The sequence below is a fragment of the Crocuta crocuta genome, unplaced genomic scaffold (genome assembly GCF_008692635.1).
Source record: "Crocuta crocuta isolate KB4526 unplaced genomic scaffold, BGI_CrCroc_1.0 scaffold150, whole genome shotgun sequence".
Taxonomy (NCBI): Eukaryota; Metazoa; Chordata; class Mammalia; order Carnivora; family Hyaenidae; genus Crocuta; species Crocuta crocuta.
The window spans coordinates 751,022-777,121 of record NW_027527439.1 but is presented as its reverse complement, the minus strand read 5'-3'; the positions used below and the strand labels follow the sequence as shown (position 1 = coordinate 777,121).

At 39.7% G+C, this 26,100-nt stretch overlaps 1 protein-coding gene across 2 annotated transcripts; it reads left to right on the top strand.

The window, feature by feature from the left end:
* The first annotated feature begins 3,187 nt into the window (after positions 1–3,187).
* Positions 3,188–17,515, top strand: LOC144228374 (UDP-glucuronosyltransferase 3A1-like). Of its 2 annotated transcripts, XM_077760196.1 has the most exons (7): positions 3,188–3,636; positions 4,508–4,667; positions 5,171–5,285; positions 12,224–12,755; positions 14,965–15,196; positions 16,686–16,905; positions 17,114–17,515. In XM_077760196.1, exons 4-7 carry the CDS (start codon positions 12,252–12,254, stop codon positions 17,388–17,390), a joined length of 1,233 nt encoding a protein of 410 aa, XP_077616322.1. In that variant the 5' UTR covers positions 3,188–3,636; positions 4,508–4,667; positions 5,171–5,285; positions 12,224–12,251; the 3' UTR covers positions 17,391–17,515. The 2 variants fall into 2 exon arrangements, with proteins under 2 accessions (XP_077616322.1, XP_077616318.1); XM_077760192.1 differs by lacking the exon at positions 4,508–4,667.
* The last annotated feature ends 8,585 nt before the right edge of the window (positions 17,516–26,100 follow it).

Sequence of the window (26,100 nt, the reverse complement as noted above, 5' to 3'; positions counted from 1 at the left end):
AACTATATGGTATTTTTCTTTCTCTAACTGATTTCATNTTTTTGTGCAATTGTGAATGGGATCAGTTTCTTGATTTCTCTTTCTGTAGCTTCATTATTGATGTATAAGAATGCAACTGATTTCTGTACGTTGATTTTGTACCCTGCAAGTTTGCTGAATTCATGGATCAGTTCTAGTAGGCTTCTGGTGGAGACTGTTGGGTTTTCCATGTAGAGTATCAAGTCATCTGTGAAAAGTGAAAGTTTGACTTCAATCTTTGCCAATTCTGATGCCTTTTATTTCCTTCTGTTGTCTGATTGCTGATGCTAAGACTTTCAGCACTATGTTAAACAACAGTGGTGAGAGTGGATATTCCTGTCGTGTTCCTGATTTCAGGGGGAAAACTCTGTTTTTCCCCATTGAGGACGATCTTAGGTGAGGGCTTCTCATAGATGGCTTTTATGATGTTTAAGTAAGTTCCTTCTGTCCCGACTTTCTCAGGGATCTTTATTAAGACGCGATGCTGTACATCCCTCCTCATCAGGGAAATACAAATCAAAACCACACTGACATACCACCTCACACCAGTCAGAGTGGCTAAAATGAGCAAATCAGAGGACTCGAGATGCTGGTGAGGATGTGGAGAAACGGGCACCCTCCTACACTGTTGGTGGGAATGCAAACTCGTGCAGCCCCTCTGGAAAACAGTGTGGAGGTTCCTCAGAAAGTTATCAGTAGAACTCCCCTATGACCCAGCAACAGCTAGGAATTTACCCAAGGANAAAAGAAGGGATGCTGTATTTTGTCAAATGCTCTTTCTGCATCTATCAACAGTATCATCTGCTTTTTATCTTTTATTTTGTTAATGTGACGTATCACATTGATTTCTTTGCAACTATTGAGTCAGCCCCGTAACCCAGTAATAATCCCACTTGATCATGGTGAATAATTCTTTTTATGTGCTGTTGAATTCGATTTGGTAGTATCTTGTTGAGGACTTTTGCATCCATATTCATCAAGGATATTGGTCTATAGTTCTCTTTTTTTGCTGGGTCTCTGTCTGCCTTGGGAATCAAAGTGATGCTGGCTTCGTATAATGAGTCCGGAAGTTTTCCTTCGATTTCTATTTTTTGGAATAGCTTGAGAAGAATGGGTATTAATTCTGTTTTAAATGTCTAGTAGAATTCCTTAGGGAAGAAGGACTTCTTACTTCCTACAGTAAAATGTGAAAGGAAAGAGATAAATTGAAGGAAGAACTATTAAGCATAAAGGAATGAACACTTCATTATTTTGGAACTCTCATCCTATCTGGATTGCAAAAGATTCTAAAATTAGGGGATTGACTGTCAGGAAAGAGAAAGTGTGGCTGGATAACCTCTTGCTATATTCTCTGAATAGGTCGGAATATTTAGTCTAGCAAAGCTCTTTAAATATTAGGTGTGTAATTCAATAGTTTCCTTTAACTATATTGGCTGATGCCAATAGTAGAGATAAAATTATTATTAAAGATCTGTGGAGCACGTCCTGTGCAGCAGAGTGAATTCCATGACTTACACAAAGATCGGGAAGGTACCTGAAAATTTTATACCAGGATAAACACTGCCAGTTTGGATTGAAAAGGACAGAGAAAGAGTGACATGAAGAAGGCACTGAACTCCCCGAATGTAAGAAACATGTGCATAGAATATTCAGTTGAAAACTAGTGCTACCTTTTATGAAGAACAAACAGAAACTCTGAGTTTGAAGCAGTGAACCCAGAGGAAAGAACTTCAAGCTCACAGGGCTGAACTGTAATTCACAGAAGGTTATTTACACTTTTTAAAACTTAACATTGTCCTCCCAGTTGGATGTCAACATTTTTTTTTACTGTTACCATTTTTTTCCTTTTTTAAAAAAAATAGTTTATTGTCAAGTTGGTTTCCACATAACACCTAGTGTTCATCCCCACAAGTGCCCTCCTTCATGCCCATCACCCCCGTTCCCCTCCCTCTAACCCCAATCAGCCCTCAGTTTGTTCTCAGCATTCAAGAGTCTCTCATGGTTTGCCTCCCTCCCTCTCCTTAACTAGTTTTCCCCTTCTTCTCCCGCACGGTCCCTTGTTAAGTTCTTCCTAGTCCTCCTATACGGGCAAACGTATGGTATCTGTCCTTCTCTGCCATCATTTCTAAGGGACAGAGATTCATATTTTCCTTCTATTTTCTTCCATTTTGAATGATAATGTCTGCATCTGGTATCTTAATTCCTTGGGAGCAGATAAACTTGTTTCCTAATTTCATAGGTCCACAGATGGAGAAACTTTGCTTTTGTATGAATCATACCCAGAGTGTCCCACCCACACTTGATTGAATTATGTGGATATTTTAAGTTGGGACATTTGAGCTAATGATATTTAGATGAGATTTTGAACTATGAATTGATGATGTGAAGGATTGAAACTTGTTGGAATGTTGGGGGTGGGGTGAATGTAATTTTTATGTGATATGTACATGAGACTTTGAGGCCCAGAGAGTAGACCATGGTGGTAGAAGATGATGCCCCCACCCAAAGATATGCTCTGCTCTTCTGAACCAGTGAATTTGCTACCTTATATGGCAAGGGGACTTTTCAGATGTGATTGATATAAAAATTTTGAGATGGGGAGAATATCTTGCATTATCTATTTGGGCCCTATATAATTATAAGAGTCCTTCTAAAAAAAAGACAAGACGAGAAGAGAGTAAGAGTAGGAAATGTGATGATGGAAGGAAAAGGCAGATGATGGATGATGCCATTGCCAGTTGAAAGGAGGCCATGAGCCAAGGAATGAAGGAAAAGACCAGAAAATGGATCGTCCTTTAGAGTCTCCCAAAAGATTGCTGGACTGCCCATACCATACTTTTGTCCTAATGACACCCATTTAGGACTTCTGATCTCCAGAACTATAAGATAGTACATATGTTTTGTTTTAAGCAACTAAGTTTATAGTTGACTATAAACTAAGTTTATAGTAATTTATTACAGCAGCAAGTGAAGACTAATATTGCTATCACAGGTGATCTAGATAACTCCGGGAAGAATGGGAAGAAGAACCTTTATAATGAAGGCAAATGTCAGCAGCACTAATGGCAGTGCCTATTGCATTGCAATTTGGACAGACTCTAGATCTTTTTGAATCTGAGCCTTACTCAAAATGGGTTGATTTTCAAAAATAAGCACTAATTTATTTAAGGAAAATGTATAATCAGAAACCTATTGTCTCCAGATTGCACAAAGGCTTAAGAGATGTTGGACTTGTCAAGATATTGTGCTGTCGTGAATTATCAGTTATTGTTTCATACATACAGAAGCCTCAGCCTATCAAAAATAATTCCCATGAATTTAGCTGAAGTCATAGGCCTTGAGCTCTGTGTGGGGCAATGGCATATCCTTTCATCTGAGCTCTTTGAGGATGTTTCTCTGTCCTGATGAATATGTCAAATGAATCTCTTCAGGGCCGGACATTGTCAATATAATGCCCTACCTGTGCTCCTGGGGAAAGTTGGATCTGGTTAAAATCTTGCCAATAAAGATTGTGGCCAACGGTCGGATTGCTGAAATACCCCATGGACAACCAGTTAAAGGTGTACTGTATCCCTTCCAAGGTGAAGGCAAACTGACGTTGAGAGCCTGTTGACATAGGTATGAACAAAACATATTAGCCAAAAGTATGATTGCAAAATACAGTAAAACCTTGGATTGTGAGTACCTTGTTCTGTGAGCATTTCACAAGACGAATAAACATTTCTTTTTTTTTAATTCTTTTTTTTTTAATGTTTTATTTATTTCTAGGGGAGAGAGAGAGAGAGAGAGCGTGAGCAGGGGAGGGTCAGAGAGAGAGGGAGTCACAGACTGAAACAGGCTCCAGGCTCTGAGCTGGCAGTCAGCACAGAGCCCGATGCGGGGCTCGAACCCACTAACCGCGAGATCATGACCTAAGCGAAAGTCGGACGCTTAACCGACTAAGCCACTCAGGCGCCCCCGAATAAACATTTCTAATAAAATTTGGCTTGATAAACAAGCAGTGTCTTGCAATGAGTATTACCCGATGCAGAAAATCACATGATCACAACTGAGCCAATGGTTCTTGACATTTACTTTGATATCTAAGTGCTTTGGATTACAAGCATGTTTCCAGGATGAATTATGCTTGCAAACCAAGGTGTTATTGTATTTTCTAGTGCATACTTGGATAGCATTAATTTCACTAAGTTTGGGCTTGGTAGTTTTAGTGTGCAGGACTATACATTAATCTATCCCTGGTTTACACACAATCTGATTGAATGTTGTGACTGATGAAAGCTCACATGCATAAGACTGTGAAATTTTTATTACTCAAATAGTAAGGAATGTTTTTTTTGGAAGAGTAGGACAGGCTCCTAAGCAAATCTGAAAAATGTCTTTCCAGAGGCTGGAGGGAGGAGTAGTTTGAGTTTTTATTGTGAGTAGAGAGTTGGGATGCGTTGTGGATTCCCCCTCACTGGCCCTCCTTGCATGGTTTGAAATCCCACAGGGCCAAGGGAGGAAGCATGCTGACTGTCTTACTAGTTTGCCCAGTTGAAGGATCATAGAAGAGGGCATGGGAGATAGGGCTTGAAAACTGTCAGCAGTCAAACATGAAAAATGGACTCAGACTTTTTATTACACGTGGGCATATGGATGAAGCCATGTTGGTAAGTAGAGGTAGAGTGGTTAATATTTATAGAAGTTTTTTTGTACTTTTTCGTGAATCAAAAAACTATTTGGATTTATCACTCTAAATAATGAAAATGAGTTTTTCTAAAAAAGGAGGAGTAGAGGCTCTGGAATCAAACACACCTGTATTTAAATACAAAGTCTGTCACTTCCTATGTGTGCAACCTTGACAAATTGTCTTAAGTTCACTTTACTTTGATTTCTCACCTGTAAAAAAGACAAATAGCTATACCTTATGGAAGCTCTTATAACTTTAAATTGAACAGCATTCCTCAATCATGGTAAGGTTCTCTATACATGTCAATCATTTTATAAGTTTGAATGAAAGAGAACACAACTAAACCATACAAATATAGTTCAAAAGGCAAACATTCTATAAATAGAAAATTATTTGAGCAAATAAGTGATGTCATTTTCATACTAATGTTAATCAATGTTTTGTGGCATATTTAACATTTTTAACCCATGGATGTTTTTCTAGATTTTAAAGGGAAGGAAACATCATACCAAGTTATCCCTTGGCTCCCACCTGAAGATTATAACAAAGAATTGAAGAATAATATAGAATTTTTTCTTGAAGAAGCTTTGGTTGACAGGTAATTGTTATTTTTTTGAACCAAGGAGTCACTATTTTAGCAATACAAATGAATAGATAGATGCATAGATGCTTGGATCTAGACAGAAGACAGGGATGGACGGATGGGTGGATGGATGAAGGGCTTGATGATTAGTGGATGGATGGAGAAACAAGTATTCACGCCAAGTCATCCAGTGCAGTCACTGGAGATTTTTCTTTGCCCTCTCTGTGCCTCTTCCATGAATGGATTTCTGTAGCAAGTAGAGGTTGTGTCTTCTGGGACTTCCTTTCAACACCTCTCTTACAATCTTTGTTTATAAGCTCCCCAACACAAAAGCACAGGTACCTCAACCTCTCACTGTTGATAGGGAAATGAGAGCCACTTACTTTTTCTTCTTTTCTTCACACATATTCTAGTATTGGAGGGAGGATTATGAACACTGGTGTTGTGGTGGTTGAACATCAGCCATGTAAAGCACCCCCCCCTTTTTTTTTTGGCCATGCAGGGTCCTTTTAAAAAAGCAATCAGCCTCATGCAAAATAAGACATGAGTTCTTTGCTTCATCTGAATGGAAAGGAGCACATAACCACTTAAACTTAGACATTAATATGGAAAGACAAACATCCATTCCTACCTTAAATAATTATAGTGATCTTGCCTTCTTTCTACCTGAAAGTTCTATTTACCAGTCTTAGTCTTGTTTACATTTGACTTTTCTCATAAAGCCTTTTTTCTCATTCAAACTGGGAGACCACAGTCCCTCCTGTCTAGAGCTGATTTAAACTATTCATTTGACACTTTGTCTATATTAACTTGCACTTTTAGTTATATTAAGTATAGGCTTTGTCTCTTCCCCTTCATTTAATATTTTTGGATACAGGCATAAGTAACCATACATTCTTAAACATTTTTTTTCTATTTTCTAGCTTTATTTTATTATGTATTTATGTATTTATTTATTGTTTATTGTCAAGTTGGTTTCCATATAACACGCAGTGCTCATCCCAACAAGTGCTTTCCTTCATGCTCATCACCTCTTTTCCCCTCTCCCACACCCCCCTCAACCCTCAGTTTGTTCTCAGTACTTAAGAGTCTCTTATGTTTGCCTCTCTCCTTCTCCTTATCTATATTTTTACCCTTCTCCTTCCCATGGTGCTTTGTTAAGTTTCTCATGTTTCACATATGAGTGAAAACATATGCTATCTGTCTTTCTCTGCCTGACTTATTTCACTTAGCATAACACCCTCGAGTTCCATCCACATTGCTACAAATGGACAGGCTTCATTCTTTCTCATTGCCGTGATTATTCCATTGCATAGATAAACCACATCCTTTTGATGTACTCTTCAGTTGATGGACACTTAGGCTCTCTCCATGATTTGGCTATTGTTGAAAGTGCTGCTATGAACATTGGGGTACATGTGCCCCTCTGCATCAGCACTCCTGTATCCCATGGGTAAATTCCTAGCAGCACTGTTGCTAGCATAGGGGAGTTCTATTTTTAATTTTTTGAGAAACCTCCACACTGTTTTCCAGAGGGGCTGCACGAGTTTGCATTCCCACCTACAGTGTAGGAGGGTGCCCGTTTCTCCACATCCTCGCCAGCATCTAGAGTCCCCTTATTTGTTCATTTTACCACTCTGACCAGTGTGAGGTGGTATGTCAGTGTGGTTTTGATTTGTATTTCCATGATGATGAGGGACGCTGAGCATCGTTTCATGTGTCTGTTGGCCATCTGGATGTCTTCTTTGGAGAAGTATCTGTTCATGTGTTCTGCCCATTCTTCACTGGGGGGATTGTTTTTAGGGTGTGGAGTTTGGTGAGTTCCTTATAGATTTTGGATACTAGCCCTTTATCTGATATGTCATTTGCAACTATCTTTTCCCATTCCGTCAGTTGCCTGTTAGTTTTATGGATGGTTTCCGTTATGGTGCAGAAGCTTTTTATCTTGATGAGGTCCCAATAGTTCATTTTTACTTCTAATTCTTTTGAGTGTTGAGTAAGAAATTGCTGTGGTTGAGGTCAAGGAGGTTGTTTCCGGCTTTCTCCTCTAGGGTTTTCATGGCTTCAGTCTCACGTACAGGTCCTTCATCCATTTTGAGGTTGTTTGGTGTGTGTGTGTGTGTGTGTGTGTGTGTGTGTGGTGTAAGAAACTAGTCCAGTTTCATTCATTTGCATGTTGCTGTCCAGTTCTCCCAGCACCATCTGTTAAAAAGGCTGTCTTTTTTCCACTGGTTACTCTTTCCTGCTTTGTCAAAGATTAGTTGGCCATACATTTGTGGGTCCAATTCTGAGTTCTCTATTCTATTCCTTTGGTGTCTGTGTCTGTTTTTGTGCCAATACCATACTGTCTTGATGATGACAGCTTTGTAGTAGAGACTAAAGTCTGGGATTGTGATGACTCCCGTTTTGGTTATCTTCTTCAATATTACTTTGGCTATTCGGGGTCTTTTGTGGTTCCATACAAATTATAGGATTGTTTGTTCTAGCTTTGAGAAGAATGCTGGTGCAATTTTGATTGGGATTGCATTGAATGTGTAGACTGTTTTGGGTAGTAATGATATTTTAACAACATTTATTCTTCTAATCCTTGAGCATGGAATGTTTTTCCATTTCTTTGTGTCTTCTTCAATTTCCTTCATACGTTTTCTATAGTTTTCATCATACATATCTCTTATATTTTGGGTTAGGTTTATTTCTAGGTATTTTATGTGTTTTTTTGTGTGTGTGCAATTGTGAATGGGATCAGTTTCTCTTTCTGTTGCTTCATTATTGGTGTATAAAAATGCAGCTGATTTCTGTACGTTGATTTTGTACCCTGCAATTTTACTGAATTCATGGATCAGTTCTAGTAGGCTTCTGGTGGAGCCTGTCAGATTTTCCATGTAGAGTATCATGTCATCTGCGAAAAGTGAAAGTTTGACTTCATCGTTGCCAATTCTTATGCCTTTTATTTCCTTCTGTTGTGTGATTGCTAATGCTAGGACTTCCAGCACTATGTTAAACAACAGTGGTGAGAGTAGACATCCCTGTCGTGTTCCTGATCTCAGGGTGAAGCTCTCAGTTTTTCCCCATTGAGGATGATATTAGCTGGGGGCTTTTCATAAATGGCTTTTATGATGTTTAAGTAAGTCCTTCTATCCCGACTTTCTCGAGGGTTTTTTTTTATTAAGANCATCAGTCCTCAGTTTTTGTCAGCATTCAAGAGTCTCTCATGGTTTGCCTCTCTCCCTTTCCCCCACCATTTCCGCCCTTCTTCTCCCCCTTGTTCCTCCATCGGTTTCTATTTTTTAGAATAGCTTGAGAAGAATGGGTATTAACTCTAATTTAAATGTCTGGTAGAATTCCCCAGGGAAGCCTTCTGGCCCACGGCTCTTATTTGTTGGGAGATTTTTGATAACTGATTCCATTTCTTCACTTGTTGTGGGTCTGTTCAGATTTTCTATCTCTTCCTGTGTGAATTTTGGTAGTGTGTGTGTGTTTAGGAATTTGTCCCTTTTCTTCTAGGTTGTCTAGTTTTTTGGCATATAATTTTTCATAGTATTACCTGATAATTTCTTTTTTTTTTAACTTTTTTTTTAATGTTTTATTTATTTCTAGGAGAGAGACAGCATGAGCAGGGGAGAGTCAGAGAGAGAGGGAGTTCAAGTTACATCTGAGGGGAGTTCTCTGTGTGTCTTGGATTTCAATGTCTGTTTCCTTCCCCAGATTGGGGAAGTCCTCAGCTATAATTTGTTTAAGTACCCATTCAGCGCCTTTCTCTTTCCTTCGTCTGGAATTTCTGTGATACAGATATTGTGTCACGTGATTGTAACTGTTCTCGGATTCTCCTCTCGTGCTCCTGGATGAATTTATCTCTTTTTTTCTTGGCTTCCTCTGTTTCTGTAATTGTCTCTTCTAATTCACCTGTCCTTCTCTCTTCCTCTTCAATCCATGCAGTGGCCGCCCCTGTCTTATTATGCACCTCATTTATAGCATTTTTTAATTATCTACAACTATTAAAGTCCATAGTCTTTGTAGCAATAGTTTCTCTGAAGTCTTCCATGCCTTTTTCAAGCCCAGTGATTAATTTTATGACTGTTGTTCTAAATTCTTGTTCAGTAATGTTGCTTATACCTGTTTTGACCAGTTCTTTAGCTGTCATTTCTTCCTGAAATTTCTTTAGAGGAGAGTTCTTCCATTTTGTCATTTTGGCTAGCTCTGGCTCTTGTAAGTTTTAAAGGCTTGTTATGTGCTCTGCCCCTGAGAGTACTGCTATATTATAGGAGGCTCATTGACTGTCCAGTGCCTGTCCATTCAGGAAGTGTTCTTATAATGGTATCTCTTGGTCTCTCTTGTTGAGACTTTGGTTATTTTATTTTCTTATTCGTAGTGATATTTGGGACTCTCAATCATGTGTACTTTGGCTTATTTCTTGAGGTAACCCTGGAAAGGAAAACAGGCAGACAAACAGGGAACAAAAGGACACAATCGCACAAATAAAACAAACAAACAACAAACTGAAAGGGAAAAAAAACGAAGATAATATTACCCAGAGAAACTATATAATCTGATTGTTTCTGATAGAGATAAAGGAAGGTAACGATGGAGATAGAACATTCATCAAGCAAATAGATTATACATGCCTGTTTTAAACAAACCTATAACCAGAATACCCGGTCCAGAGGAGGGGTGAGGTAAGGACGAGCTAAGGGAGAATATATCTGAATAGTAAGAATTGATCTAGAGTCAATCATGGCAATGCATCAGTGTTAATCTTGGGTGAGGGGCTGTTTATCTATCCAGGCTCTGGTAACCAAACAGCTACGCAGCGCACATGGGTGTGGTTTGGTGTTGGTGGGTCTTGCTTCCACTATGCATCCTTTGGGCCCGCGTTGGTGGTTGTGGGGAGAAAAATGGCGACCCCCCCAGTTCCCTCTCATACCAGGAATTACAAAACACTCTTTTGGGTCCGATCTCATTGTGTTGCAGGCACAGCCAAGGTGAGCCATGTTTTATGTCCTGTGCCCAGCCTCATTTCCAGATTTTACCGCATTTGCATTAATAATACCAGCTGAAATATAATCCTGGAAGCCTGGGCACTTCCTACTGGGGGATCCAGTAGGGGACCAGCTCCTCTTGAATCTGACTGCGACTGAAATCCGCCGGCACCGCCCCAAAGAAAGCTCCACAGCTAGAGACAAGATCTCTCTCCGAAAGCCTTGCAGCTAGAGATGGGATGATATGATCCCTCTCTGTCCTGGGCCACGCTTTTTTTACCCTCTCCTTCCAGGGACTGTTCTAAGATTCCCCAGCCGCTCTTCTTCTTTTTGTCTCTCTGCAGAGGAGTTTCCCTCCCCTCCATTCCTCCATGTCCGAGCCTGTTTCTGTCTTCCCCAATTCTCACTCATACACCTATGAGGCTGTCTTTTTAGTGGACTCCGTCTCTTTTCCTCCCAGACTCTTATGGTTCAGAGTCTTTTGGCTTCAGGCCTTTGTTTGCAAGATGCAGGTGGGAAGTACAGAACTCCCTACTTCTCCATCTTGCCACAGACCCATTATGTCTTCATTTTACAGGCCAAGTAATTGAGGCCCAGGCTGGCTAAGTAATTTGCCAAGTGTCACCCAGGTAGTGAGCTGGGATTTGGATATCTTGCTAGTTTAATTTTAAATATTATTAATGAAGTATATCTAGGAATTTTTATAGCACTACTGAAATTATCTACAATATTTGGTAATCATTCCTGTCCTATGTGAAATCAAAAATTCACAGCTAAAGATGCTTTTAGCCAATTAGTTTCATTAAATAACTTGAGGTTGATCCTAAATATCAGGAGAAATCTGTATATTTCTAGTAAGTTCCCTGCCTATGGGTCTTCACTATCTGGGGTTGCAATGGTACAGTACAATTACAGGGGTGCCTGGGTATTGATTCTCTTGGTCCTCCATGCAGTCGGCAGGCCCCTGATGTCTTGAACTCTTGCACCAGTTAACTCTGATATCTTAAAGTACAGATGGACATCCTTATTATTTCTCCATAGATTGTACAAACTGGAAGGAAACACTCATATTCCACATAGGCAGTTATCAGAAAACATTGCAAGGAGATAGGCCCATGGAATATTCCCATGTGCAAAGTCTGAATTACATGTTAGTATTCTTTGTCATTATATTCTCTGGACACCTCAATTTATACTGAAGTAGAAAAGCTAATAATATCTTTATATTTACCAGGGCTTACTTTTCCTTTCCTCCCCTCCCCTTCCATCGACTCCCCTCTCCTCTCCTTCCTTGTCCTCTTCTCTCCTCTCCTCTTATTTCATTGCTTAACCAGTAGTCATAAAAAGGTATAATTGCCATTTTAGCTGAGTTTTGAGTTCTAATATTATAACATAGTCCCTTGGGTGAAGTGATCTGTCACATTCAGAATATACAGTGATTTTTAAAAATAGCCTATATCGTTAATATATATTGAAATGTCATCAAGTTATGGCCATGATTTGGCTGAGTAAATAAGAATATCACTCATAAAATGTCTGTATGTGAAAGAAAGTTAATGAGGACATTACAGAATTTATCAAAGAAGAAGAGATCTGTGAGATGTGCTGTGGTCAGAGAAGGTTCCAAGAGCAGAAGGTCCATCAGTGGTGATTTCTTTTGAGTTAACACAATTTAGTTGTGCCTATGGGTTTCAAGACATAAACTCAGATAACAGTTTTCTTAATAAACTGGCATATAGACTACTTGGATTTGGATGAGGGAGAGAAGAGGAGGGGAGGAAGGGAACACTCTCAAGAGCAGAACATCTGCTCAGAGTGCCTGTGATGATGGTACTAATGGACAGTGGTAGAATAGGTGGGCTCTGCTAGGTGTGGTCTTGCTTACCTGAGATATTCTCTTTGTAGCCCAAGATTCTTTTATGTGTTGTGAGATGAATGCATCCAATGAATATTTACCATTTGTTTTCTTTCCTACAGAAACACATTTGGAAACTTTTTAAAACTTATGGAGGTCCTGGCTCTTCAATGCAGCCATTTTCTAAGGAGAAGTGATATCATGGATTCCTTAAAGAAAGAGAACTTTGACCTAGTGATAGTTGAAAATTTTGACTACTGTCCTTTCATCATTGCTGAAAATCTTGGAAAACCATTTGTGGCCATTCTCTCTTCCTTGTTTGGCGCTATAGATTTTGGACTACCAAGCCCTCTGTCTTATGTGCCAGTATTTAATTCTTTGCTAACCGACCACATGGACTTCTGGGGCAGAGTGAAAAATGTTCTGATGTTCTTTGATTTTACCATGAAGCAGAGGCAAGTCCAGTCTACATATGAAAACACCATCAAGCAACATTTTCCAGAAGGCTCTAGGCTGGTTTTGTCTCATCTTCTGGAGAAAGCAGAGCTGTGGTTTGTTAACTGTGACTTTGCCCTTGAATTTGCTAGGCCGTTGCTTCCCAACACTGTGTATGTTGGAGGCTTAATGGCCAGACCTGTTGAACCAGTACCACAAGTAAGTGAAAGTGTAGCTCTCTATATGGGCTTCATGCAGAGTTCTCTAGTGCAGTGTTAGTGACTACCTTGCCAGTGGAATCCTGGGAACGAAGTAGGGTGAGGCAAGTGAGGCACCTATGACATGCTTTTTAAAGGAGTACTAGTTTTGAGGGCCATACAATGATAGTGTTACGACTTGCACAGCCCTGAGATTGAGAGCCTCCTTAAATAGTACACCCAGGGTCCTCTTTAGTCCTGGCTTTGGTAGGATAAGCTCTTTATTTTATGCTGTGTTATATTATGTTATGTTGTTTTTAGTAATCTGTACACACAGCATTAGGCTTGAACTCAGACTCCAAGGCCAAGAGTAGCATGTTCTGACTGAGCCAGCCAATTGCCCTAGGAAAGTCTTTTAATAATTTGATATTTTTATGTGCATTGATCATATGTATAGTAGCTAGGTGGCAAGAATCCATTGAATCCAGGGAGAATTGTTAAAGAGTTGAGTTACTCACAGTGAAACACGCAACACTATGAAACAGAATGGTGGGACTGTGTGGGTGGGACTGTGTGGAACTGACAGTGAGAACTGCAGGCATCATTTCCAGCATCCCCAGACTTTCTTCTGAATTGACTGATCTGGGGTTAAGCCTGGGATCTTAAATTGTGAAAGCTGCCCAGTTTGTATGTATAAACTCAGAACTACTACAATAGAAGATTTTAAATGGAGGGAAACTGAGTTGGCTATTGTTGTCTATCAGCACTGGGTTGATACTTTATGGAATTTATCTTGTATAATGCCACCTGGAGGGAAATATGATGATCTCTATTTTATAAATGAAGAGACAAGAGACTCAAGTGGTGTATAAGTGACTTTCTCAGTACCCATCATTGTAGAACTGGGAGAGCCCTGATTTGACCTAGGTCTTCCAGGTACCCAAGTGTCTATACTTCCTCTTCTGACCTTGCACTGAGTGAACAGGGAGAGTTTGGGAATGATCCATGGGTTGATGGGCTTTGAGTTGTTGGTGGGGTTTTTAAGGGATGGAGCTAGAGAGGAAGGTGTTCCAGGGGGAAAAAACAAGTAGTTCAAAGTATTAAAGTAAAAATAAAACAGGCATGACTCTGGGTTCCCTTGGTGACACTAGCTAGACTGGATCAGAAGATTCAATTGTGTAAATACAGCCAGGCCAGATTATGGGAGACTTTACTTGATAGGAGAGTAGGTGAGGCCTTGGTTATAGGGCAAGGGGAGGGAGTTGTTAAGCAAGAGCATAATGAGAGTAAGAGCTGCAATAGCTGTGAGATAACAGAGCCTTTTTCCAAAAATGTTTCTCTATATTTTCTAGTTTTTAGATAATGGATTTATGTGGCTTTTGTAATTAAAAAGAATGACAAAGTGTTGTCAAAGTGGTCCTTTTGAGATAAGGTAAATCATCCAGTGTTATGCTGGATGGAGTCAATCCAGGGAGGGGGGTCTAGAAGCTGGGGTAGCGGGGCTACAGAAGTCCAGAGTCGGGGTCTGAAGAAACACTCGAAGCAAGAGCTGACAAAACTGTTAAAACCAAGATTATAACATTAAGTCACAACCTTCCTTAAGAATTTCCTGAGGACTTTAAAGAGTAAGCTGACCAGTTTGGGTTAGGCCTGGGCATCATCACTTTTTAAAAGTCTTCTTATGTGGATATAATTTGCAGTCATGTGGTTGAGCTACTGAGGTAAGAGATTATTTACAAAGATCAGTTAATAAGAATATCACAAAATATCAGAGTGAAGCACTCTACATGGTGCATTGAGCCAGTGGTCAAGAGCCTTCCTCCATTTCTTCCACTTCTTCTTTGTGCTAGATGCCTTCTTCTGTTTCTGCAATCTAGCCTCACATGTTACACCTCCCTCTGCTAGACCCTGACACCCCACTAGTATTTTTCCTTACACTACCATTTTCTGGTGGCCTTGGGAAATTCTCAAGTGACCATGTCTCCATTGACTTATGATGAGCAGCGGGTCTAGCATGGCGCTGACACTAACATCAAGATGTTAAAGAAGAAAGATATTCCCATACAATGGGTATGAGCATCATGCAGAGGGTACTGAGCTGTCCCAGGGACTATGAGATCTAGGAATGACAGGAAGGTGTGTTCAGGAAGTAAATGGCTTTCATTTCATGACTTTCTATGTTTTCATTAACAACTATGTCCACTTCCTTCTCTTTTCTTACCTCTCTCCAGGAATTTGAGAATTTCATTGCCAAGTTTGGAGACTCTGGTTTTGTCCTTGTGGGCCTGGGCTCCATGGTGAGCACCTTTCAAACCCAGGACCTCCTCAGGGAGATGAACAGTGCCTTTGCTCATCTTTCTCAAGGAGTCATATGGAAGTATAAGCCATCTCACTGGCCCAAAGACATCAATTTGGCAGCAAATGTGAAACTCGTGGACTGGCTTCCTCAGAATGACCTCCTGGGTAAGGACTGCCCAGATCTGCTTCACCCTTCTCATTTACATATTTTTAGAGCTCATCAGTCTCTGACCTCTAGTTGAGCTATCCCATTTGCACTAGAAGGAGCTGCTAACACCTAAAAGTAAGTCTCCAGGAGGCAGGAATGGAATAGCCATCTGGAGTTCTTAGAGAATCAAGCCCTTCTTCCAATGAGATAAGGTTCCCAAATAGCCATCTCTCCTTTATTCTTTCTATCCCAGGTGAGACACTGGTAGATATCAAAGATATCTCGTCCTACTGCATTAGGTTTTACACAGGGCCACCCAAATACAATCCAAAACGACCTATAGATTCTAGACAGCACATACCAGAGGATGTTGCCACAGTATTTAATGGCTTCATGAATACCTGTTCATCTACATGAACTTACATATATCATTCCACCCTCCCCCACATCTTTCTTAGCTATTAAGGTGTGAGAAACTCATACTTTCACAACTTTAATACAAATAATATCTTTAGAATGTGGCAAAATGAACACCTCATAGCAAGTTATTTGGTCTATTTTGTTCTGGTACCAGAGAGTTCCCTCACCCCCACCCCTGTAGGTTTTCTCTGCCCTGTGGTGTTTCTTTCAAACCCTTTACTTCCATAGCCACTGACTGAATCAGAGACTCGTGACCTAGGTAATGACTCAAAATACCCTGGAAAATTGAAGAAACGGATCCCCACCTCAGCTTCTGAAAATTATTTAAGTCTGAAGCAGGGCACATGAAGCTCTTTTCATAGAAAAGATAGGAAATTCTGATGCACATCGCAGTTAGGTGACACAGGCTGAGGGGAACTTTTCTTTTCTTTTCAACAGTTATCTTAGTTAGCTCTAAATAAGGTGGGCTAGAAATGCTGGAGATGGAGATACTCAAGCGTAGAGTCTTGTCTCTGGTTTCAAGGGGCTACTCATGTATTTGAGGAGAAAATGCAATTTTATGATTGCCAAATAGATGATGATGTCAATGAATGTGTCAGAATTCAGAGAAGAGGGAAATAAGTTGAAGGTGAGAAAAGAGTGCTCAAGACCAAGAGAGAGACAGAGACACAATGAAACAACAGATAAGAAAAGAAAGGAAGGCATTGAGATGACAGAAAGATGTATGCATGTATGTATGTATGTATGTATATGTATGTATGTATTGATGGATGGATGACAGTGAATGAGTGGATGGATGGACAGGGCTATATGTCTTGCTTAGCATTATTGTCTAGAGAGTTCCCTGGGTTCTGAGTCTTAGCTGGCTTCTGTCCAGGGTAAAGAAATTCTATACAAGGGCAAGGGTTGTATGTTAGTACATGCACATAGATACATCACAAGCAAAATATCTTTATAGTGGCTCCAGCACACTTTGAAATTCTCTTGGTGTATTCTTGTGCCATTACTGCTTGCACTGGTTTTCTGAAGCTTTTCATTCTGAAAATATTCATTCTGAAATATTGTGCTTTTTCTTATTTGAAACAGCTCACCCACGCATCCGTCTTTTTGTCACCCATGGTGGAATGAATAGCATAATGGAGGCCATCCAACATGGTGTGCCCATGGTGGGGATTCCCCTCTTCGGAGACCAGCCAGAAAACCTGAACCGAGTAGTAGCCAAAAAGTTTGGTGTCTCTATCCAGTTAAAGCAGATAAAGGGAGAGACATTGGCTGTGAAGATGAAGCAAGTCATAGAAGACAAGAGGTATGGAGCATAGAGCATGGTCTTTGCATGGAGGCACCAGTATGAACTTTTCGGTGGGACCAGCTAGACTGTGGCAAGGCCAGGCCAACAACTTTTGCTAGAAACTGAGTCTTCTGTGCATGTGGAGGAAAGCGTGTGTGTGTGATACAAGGTCTCTAAGACGTCTGAGGCCACAGCAGTAACTCTCCTCTTCTGTGTCTGCCAACAGGTACAAGTCAGCAGTGGTGGCCGCCAGCATCATCAGGAGCTCCCACCCCCTGCCCCCTGCCCAGAGGCTGGTGGGTTGGATTGACCACATCCTCCAGACAGGGGGTGCGGCCCACCTCAAGCCCCATGCCCTGCAGCAGCCGTGGCACGAGCAATACCTGTTGGATGTGGTTTTGTTCCTGCTGGTGGTCACCCTGGGCACCCTGTGGCTCTGTGGGAAGCTGCTGGGCATTATGGGCAGGTGGCTGTGTGGGGCCAGGAAGCTGAAGAAGGCCTGATGGGGGGCAGCCTTGATGGGTGTTTGGGGAGCCACTGGTTCTAGAAGGCTTCCCCTAGCACAGGACGGCCCTGGTGTCATCCCCATATTGGCCCTTGATGGTGACACATAAATTGCTCTTCACTATTTTCTGCCTCTCTTTAAAAATTCTTCTGAAACACTCTTAGGCATCTTTTTTAAAAAAAATTGTGGTAAAATGTACAACACATAAAACTGACCGTTTTAGTCATTAAGGATAGGGTTTAGTGTCATTAGGCATTCTTATTGTGGCGGAAACATTACTATCATCCAGTTCCAGAACTTCTCATCTTCCCTAACTCACACTTCACTGATGAAATAATAACTCCCATACCACCCACATCCCTCCCCCCTCCGCCCTGAAGTTGTGGCAACACTTGTTTTGTTCTAATTTCTGTGTCTGTGAATTTGATCTCAGCTTCTTGACTTGCCCCTCATCAATGGACTCACTCAACCCAACCCTTCAGCAGACAGCCTCACCTTCCTCTGCACTCTGCACTCCCTGTCTCTAGACACAGCGCCCTGCTTACTTCATCCTATTGTTCCCTGGAAAGGAGGTATGTGCAAAACTGCCTCAAAGGCTGAAGAAGCCAAGAGACTGAAGAAAGAGGCCAAAAGGTCCAGCTTGATGAGAAATTGTTCATTAAGGGACATATGGACAGAAGCTTGTCTTGAGCTATCATAAGATAAGTCGATCTCCACAATCTCACTTCCGAACAGACCTGCTTTTATGGCCCTACAGGCTGGGGAATACTGGTGGGGGACTACCCAAGAGGACTCATATCCTGAGCAGATCAAGGAAGCTTTGCCAGGAGGGTGTACTCACATGTATGGTTAGACAAAATAGTAGAATGAGGAGAGGGGCTGTATTCAAGAGGCTTTAGGTCACAAAGCAGTCATCATGGTGAAATTTCTCAAGATGGCATTAGTCTGGTTCACATACTCACTATCTCAGAAACTTCTCCATCTCTTTCCCTTTTTCTGTTCTTTCACTTTTCATGATGATATAAGATACTGGCCAGTTCTTCCATTTTGGGTCTTCCTCTTGCATCTCCTTCTCATCTTACCTCCAAGCTCAGGAAGCCTGGCCTCTGTCCTTCAGTTAGGGAGGGATGGCTCTCCCAGGACTCTACCTGTGCTCTCTGTCCCGAGTCAGTCTTGAGAGATGATGGTCAGACCTGGAGCCTGTCTTCGGCCACAGCTAATGCTGTGTTTTTCACTTCCCACAATTTCTTAAGTTTCCCACTCTTAAAAATGGAGTCATAGACCTCCACCTGAGGGTCTGGGGTCTCAGGTCCAGTGACTATATCACTGATGAATACTTTGTTGATTTAAAAAAAACAATCATTAATGCCACTATGTCCATAATACTTGAATATGTAAGAAATATAATAGATGATAAAATGACTGAATGAAATTTGATGAGGAAAAGAATATTTACACAGTTTCAAAATATCTCCCCACATCCCATTTCCTAATTGTAGGCTAAAAAACAGTAGCTTTACAGTCTAGATCTTGGTGGACACCACCTTAAACAAGGAATTGTTATCATGTCTAATGCTAGAATCATCTGACATCATGTGTTTCTCACTGTGATTCACTGAGATGGAATCAACACCACCTTAGTGGTAGTTCAACCAAATTCCCTAGTAACCTAGAGTATAATGACAAAACATCAGACAAACCCTACTTGTGATCTATCATATGAAATAAGTAACTTGTACTTTTAAGATGTCAATGACAAGAAAAAGAAAGTCTGAGAAAACAGTCCTTGCTAAAGGAGATGATATAGACATGATAACTAAATGCAGTGTGCGATACTGGTTTGGTTCCTACACCAGCAAATTCGTATCCCAACATGGGATATTTTGGGACAACTGGAGGTAAAGAAATAAATTTGTAGATAAAGCAATTGCATTAATTTAAAAATGGTGCCTTCTGGAGGAGGGCCCAAGATGGTGGAACAGCATGGAAGTTTATTTTGCATGTCTGATCCCTGCAATACAGCCAGATCGACACTAAACCATCCTGCACATCTAGAAAACTGATTTGAAGATTAACACAACCATCTACACAACCTGAACCACAGAACTCAGCAGGTATGTGGTGCAGAGAGGTGGGCTGGGGTAGAGAGAAGCTGCGGAGGGCAGGGAGCTGTTTTTGCTTGCAGAGAGAGGACAGAGACAGGGGGAGAGTATGGAAAAACATCCTCCCTCCCCCCCTGAAAGCAACTAGAGAGAAAAGAAAGAGTATGCAAGGGACTGAACAAAAAAAAGGAAGAAAGGAGAAAGGAGAGGGTTTAAATTCCATTAAGACTCTATAAACAGGGAGCTGAGTCTGAAACTCGGCAGTCTGAAACTTGGTGATGCTCTGGTGGGAAGGTCAAATTCCTAGGAGCAGAGAGCGAGGTCTGAGGGGTCCAAGAGTCACATGGGAAGAGGTAGTTCCCCTGCTGGGAGGACATTTGGTAGATGCTCTGCAGCTACCCCACAGGCCAAGGTCCTGGTGGACCCTGGAGAACAGCCACATTCGCTGGTGCTGGAACAAGGATGTTAAGTGGGAAGCCTGGTGCAAACTGTGTGTTGCAATTTGCCATAATCCCTGAAACACTGCTGCTACATGATCATGTGAACTTTTTCTGGGGTGATCTGACACCCAGCAGCAGTCTCTGGACATCAGCAGCAGCACAGTACTGTGAACGCTCCTGGAAGTAGGCGGGTACCTGGCCATTGCTAAGTGAGACCCTCCCCCAGAGGGTCAGCATGGGTCAAAGGCACAGTCCCTCAGAAGTGAGGGGCTAGGAAACACAGCCACATCTGAGATAAAACTCCAGGGAGGTGCCATCTGGCAACCTGACAGCTTAGTCACAGACAGTGTAAAAGCAGTGAGTGAATGGAAGCTGGAGGCACAAGAGGGGTCAAGATTGCTGGTTTGGATAACAGAGTTCCAATGCTGGAGACTGGGTAGCTAGGTGACACCATTATCACCCCTCCTGCGCATGTACATACAAACCTACAAGCATCACAATAATCCACCCCAGTAAGCTTACCCCAGTAAGCGCTATCTAGTGGAGAACAGAGCCATTACATTAAGCCCTACCCAACTGGACCAACCTTGTTCTTCAGGAACACCGCAAATCTCTCTGCTTGCTTAGTTTACAGATATAAAGAAGTCATAGTTTGACTTCAAAGGGAAACTGATGTAATTTCAGTCATATTTCAGTCTGTTCACTGGTCCATATCCTTCAGTTTTTTTTCTTTTTCTTTTCTTATTCTTGAATATAGAAAGAGAAAACATTTATTTTTATTTTCAATTTTTATGAAAAATATTTTTCTTTATTTTTTTCCTATTGTATTTTTTAGTTTTCTGTAAATTTTTCAAATTCTATTTTACTTCAGTCATTTCATTTTATTCTATTTCATAAATTTTTATTTATTCTATTTCATAAAAGTTTATGAAAATTTTTTCAAATTTTCAAACATTTTCCTTTTTATTCTTTTCTTACCTTTCCCTTTTCTCTCTAATATATCAAGCTCCTTCAAAAACCAGACCAACACACCTAGGATCTAGCATCATTTATTTGAAATTTTTATGTTGTTTTTAATTTTTTAATTTTAATTTTTTTACCTTATTAATTCCTTATCTTCCTTCAAAATGAAAGATTTCACCCTAAAAGAAAGAATAGGAAGAAATGACATCCAGGGCCTTAATCAACACAGGTACAAGCAAGATGTCTGAACCAGAATTTAGAATCACAATAATAAGAATACTAGTTGGGGTTGAAAATAGATTAGAATCCTTTCTGCGGAGATAAAAGAAGTAAAAGCTAGTGCAATAAAGTGAAATAAAAAATGTTATAACTGAGCTGCAATCTCAAATAGATGCCATGGCATTAAGGATGGATGAAGCAGAGCAGTGAATCAGCGATATAGAGGACAAACTTATGGAGAATAATGAAGCAGAAAAAAAGAGGGAGACTAAGGAATTAGAGAAATCAGTGACTCATTATAAAGAAACAGCATCACAACCAAAGGAGTCCCAGAAGATGGAGAGGAAAAGGGGTAGAAGGGTTAAGTGAGCAAATCATAGCAGAGAACTTTCCTAACCCCGGGAAAGGCACAGACATCAAAATCCCATTTTTGTCACATTAGAATCAACAAAAACCAATCATCAAAAAGGAGTATCATAGTCAAACTCATCAAATACTCAGGTAAGGAAAGAATCATGAAAGCAGCAAGGGAGAAAAAGTCCTTAACCTACAAGGGAAGACAGATCAGATTTGCAGCAGACCTATTCACAGAAACTTGGCAGGCCAGAAAGGAGTAGCAGGATATAGTCAATGTGCTGAATCAGAGAAATATGAAACTAAGAATGCTTTATCCAGCAAGGCTGTCATTCACAATAGAAGGAGAGATAAAAAGTTTCCCAGAAACAACAAAAATTAAAGGAATTTGTGACCTCTAAGCCAGCCCTGCAAGAAATTTTAAGGAGGACTCTCTGAGGGGAGGGGGAAAAAAAAAAAGACCTGAGAACATCACCAGAAACTCCAGCTCTGCAGGTGACATAATGTCAATAAATTCATGTCTTTCAGTACTCAGTCTAAACGTCAATGGACTAAATGCTCCAATCAAAAGACATAGGGTAACAGAATGGATAAGAAAATAAGACCCATCTATATGCTGTTTACAAGAGACCCACATTAGACCTAAAGACACCTACAGATTGAAAGTAAGGGGATGGAGAACCATTTATTATGCTAATGGTTGACAAAAGAAAGCCAGAGTAGCCATACTTATATCAGACAATGTAGGCTTTAAAATAAAGATTGTAACAAGAGATGAAGAAGGGAACTATATCATAATTAAGGGGTCTATCCACCAAGGGGATCTAACAGTTGTAAACGTTTATGCTCCAAATGTGCAGTACCCAAATATATAAATCAATTAATCACAAACATAAAGAAACTTATTGATAATAATACCATAATAAGGGACTTCAATACCCCACTTACAGCAATGGGCAGATCATTTAAACAGAAAATCAAAAAGGAAACAATGGCTTTGAGTGACACACTGGACCAATGGACTTAACAAATATATTCAGAACATTTAATCCTAAAGCAGCAGAATATACATTCTTCTCCAGTGCACATGGAATGTTTTCCAGAATAGATCACATACGGGGACACAAATCAGCCCTTAACAAGTACAAAAAGATCAAGATCATACCGTTCATATTTTCAGACTACAATGCTATGAAACTCCAAATCACAAGAAAAATTTGAAAAGATAACAAATACTTGGAGACTATAGAACATCCTACTAACGAATGAATGGGCTAACTAAGAAATTAATGAGGAAATTAAAAAGTATATGGAAGCCAATAAAAATGATACCACTACAGCCCAAAACCTCTGGGATGCAGCAAAGGCGGTCATAAGAGGGAAGTATATACCAATTCAGGCCTTCCTAAAGAAGGAAGACAAGTCTCAGATACACAACCTAACCTTACACCTTAAAGAGAAGGACAAAGAACAACAAATGAAACCAAAACCAACAGAAGACAAGAAATAATAAAGATTGGAGCAGAAATCAATGTTATTAAAACAAACAAACAAAAAAGTAGAACAGATCAATGAAACCAGAAACTGGTTCTTTGAAAGAATTAACAAAATTGATAAACCCCTAGCCAGTTTGATCAAAAAGAAAAAGGAAATGACCCAAATAAATAAAATCAAGAATGAAAGAGAAGAGATGACAACCAACACAGCAGAAATAAAAACAATTATAAGAGAATATTATGAACAAGTATATACCAATATAGTGGGCAAACTGGAAGAAATGGACAAATTCTTAGAAACAGATCAACTACCAAAACTGAAAGAGAAAGAGATAGAAAATTTGAACAAACTCATAACCAGTAAAGAAATCAAATTAGTAATCAAAAATCTCCCCAAAAAAATAAGACTCCAGGGCCAGATGGTTTTCCAGGGGAATTCTACCAAACATTTAAGGATGAGTTAACACCTATCCTCTTGAAGCTGCTCCATAAAATAGAAATGAAAAAAAAAAATCTTCCAAACTCTTTCTATGAAGCCAGCATTACCTTGATTCCAAAACCAGACAAAGACTCCACTAAAAAGGAGAACTATAGACCAATTTCCCTGATAAACATGGATCCAAAAATCCTCAACAAGATATTAGCCAACCAGATCCAACAATACATTAAAATAATTTTTTACTGTGACCAAGTGCAATTTGTACCTGGGATGCAGGGATGGTTCAATATCCACAAAACAATCAATGTGATTCATCACATCAATAAAAGAAAGAACAAGAACCATATGATCCTCTCAATAGACGCAGAGAAAGCATTTAACAAAATATAGCATCCTTTCAAGAAAGTAGGGATAGAAGGAACATACTTCGGGATCATAAAAGCTGTATATGAAAGACCCAATGCTAATATCATCCTTACTAGGGAAAAACAGAGCTTTCCCTCTAAGGTCAGGAACAAGACAGGGATATCCACTATTGCCACTGTTATTCAACATAGTATTGGAAGTCTTGTTGTCAACAATCAGACAACACAAAGAAATAAAAGGCATCCAAATCAGCCAGGAGGAGGTCAAACTTTCACTTTTTGCAGATGACATAATACTGTATATGGGAAACCCAAAAGACTGCCCAAAAAATGGCTAGAACTGATCCATGAATTCAGCAAAGTAGCAGGATATAAAATCAATGCACAGAAATTGGTTGCACTCCTATACACCAACAATGAAACAACAGAAAGAGAAATCAAGGACTCGATCCCATTTACAATTGCACCAAAACCCATAAAATACCTAGGAATAAATCTAACTAAAGAGGTGAAAAATCTATACACTGAGAACTATAGAAAGCTTATGAAAGAAATTGAAGAAGGTACCAAAAAATGGAAAAATATTCCATGCTCCTGGTTAGGAAGAACAAACATTGTTAAAGTGCCAGTACTACCCAAAGTAATCTACATATTCAATGCAATCCCTATCAAAATAACACAAACCTTCTCACAGAGGTAGACCAAACAATCCTAAATTTTGAATGGAAACAGAGAAGACCGCAAATAGCCAAAGCAATCTTAAAAAAGAAAACCAAAGCAGGAGGCATCACAATCCCAGACTTTAAGCTGTATTACAAAGCTGTAATCATCAAGACAGTATGGTACTGGCACAAGAACAGGCACTCAGATCAATGGCACAGAATAGAGAACCCAGAAATGGATCCACAAACGTATGGCCAACTAATCTTTGACAAGCAGGAAAGAATAGCAGAATATAGCACATATATGTGTGTGTGTGTGTGTGTGTGTGTGTTTTATATATATAAAATATATATTTATATTAAATATATATATAAAACACACACACATATATATATTTAATATAAATATATATTTTATATATATAAAACACACACATATGTGTGTATATATGTATATATACACACATATATAAAAAATATATATATAGCATGATATATATATGTGTGTGTGTATATATATATATATATGGTATACCTCTTGTCATTTGCAGCTATGTGGATGGAACTAGAAGGTATTATGCTAAGTANCAAACATTGTTAAAGTGCCAGTACTACCCAAAGTAATCTACATATTCAATGCAATCCCTATCAAAATAACACAAACCTTCTCACAGAGGTAGACCAAACAATCCTAAATTTTGAATGGAAACAGAGAAGACCGCAAATAGCCANTATATATATATATATATGGTATACCTCTTGTCATTTGCAGCTATGTGGATGGAACTAGAAGGTATTATGCTAAGTAAAATTATTCAGAGAAAGACAAATATCATATGACTTCACTCATATGAAGATTTTAAGTTACAAAATAGATAAACATAAGGGAAGGGAAGCAAAAATATATATAAAAACAGTGAGGGGGACAAAAACATATATGGAGACCAATCAGAGAGTTACTGGAGGGGTTGTGGGAGGGGGGGATGGANCCAAAGCAATCTTAAAAAAGAAAACCAAAGCAGGAGGCATCACAATCCCAGACTTTAAGCTGTATTACAAAGCTGTAATCATCAAGACAGTATGGTACTGGCACAAGAACAGGCACTCAGATCAATGGCACAGAATAGAGAACCCAGAAATGGATCCACAAACGTATGGCCAACTAATCTTTGACAAGCAGGAAAGAATAGCAGAATATAGCACATATATGTGTGTGTGTGTGTGTGNCATTAAGGAATCTATTCCTGAAATCATTGTCACACTATATGCTAACTAACTTGGATGTAAATTAAAAAATAAATAATTTTAAAAAGACAAAAATGATTTTGGGAAACTGCAAGTGACATCCCCTGTCAAGAGATTCCCAGATGTTCTTCTCCATCTCATCTACACTTGACAGGATTAAGAAAGACTATGTTTGTTGTTTTGTCTTTCCAACTCACCATCTATATCAGGAAAAGGAAAAACAAATCATACTTTAAACTTCCTTATAAAACTTATTGAAATTGCTACCAAATGTTGACAATAACAAGGATTTCCATTCTCTCTCACCTCTGACTCTTAGCGCAGAGTAGTGCTAAGAGTAGGCATTCCATGGAAACCCTCTAAGGTCTATCACCTAAGGCTGCCTGGATCTGGGGATGTTAAAATGGACTGCATGGGAGTAAC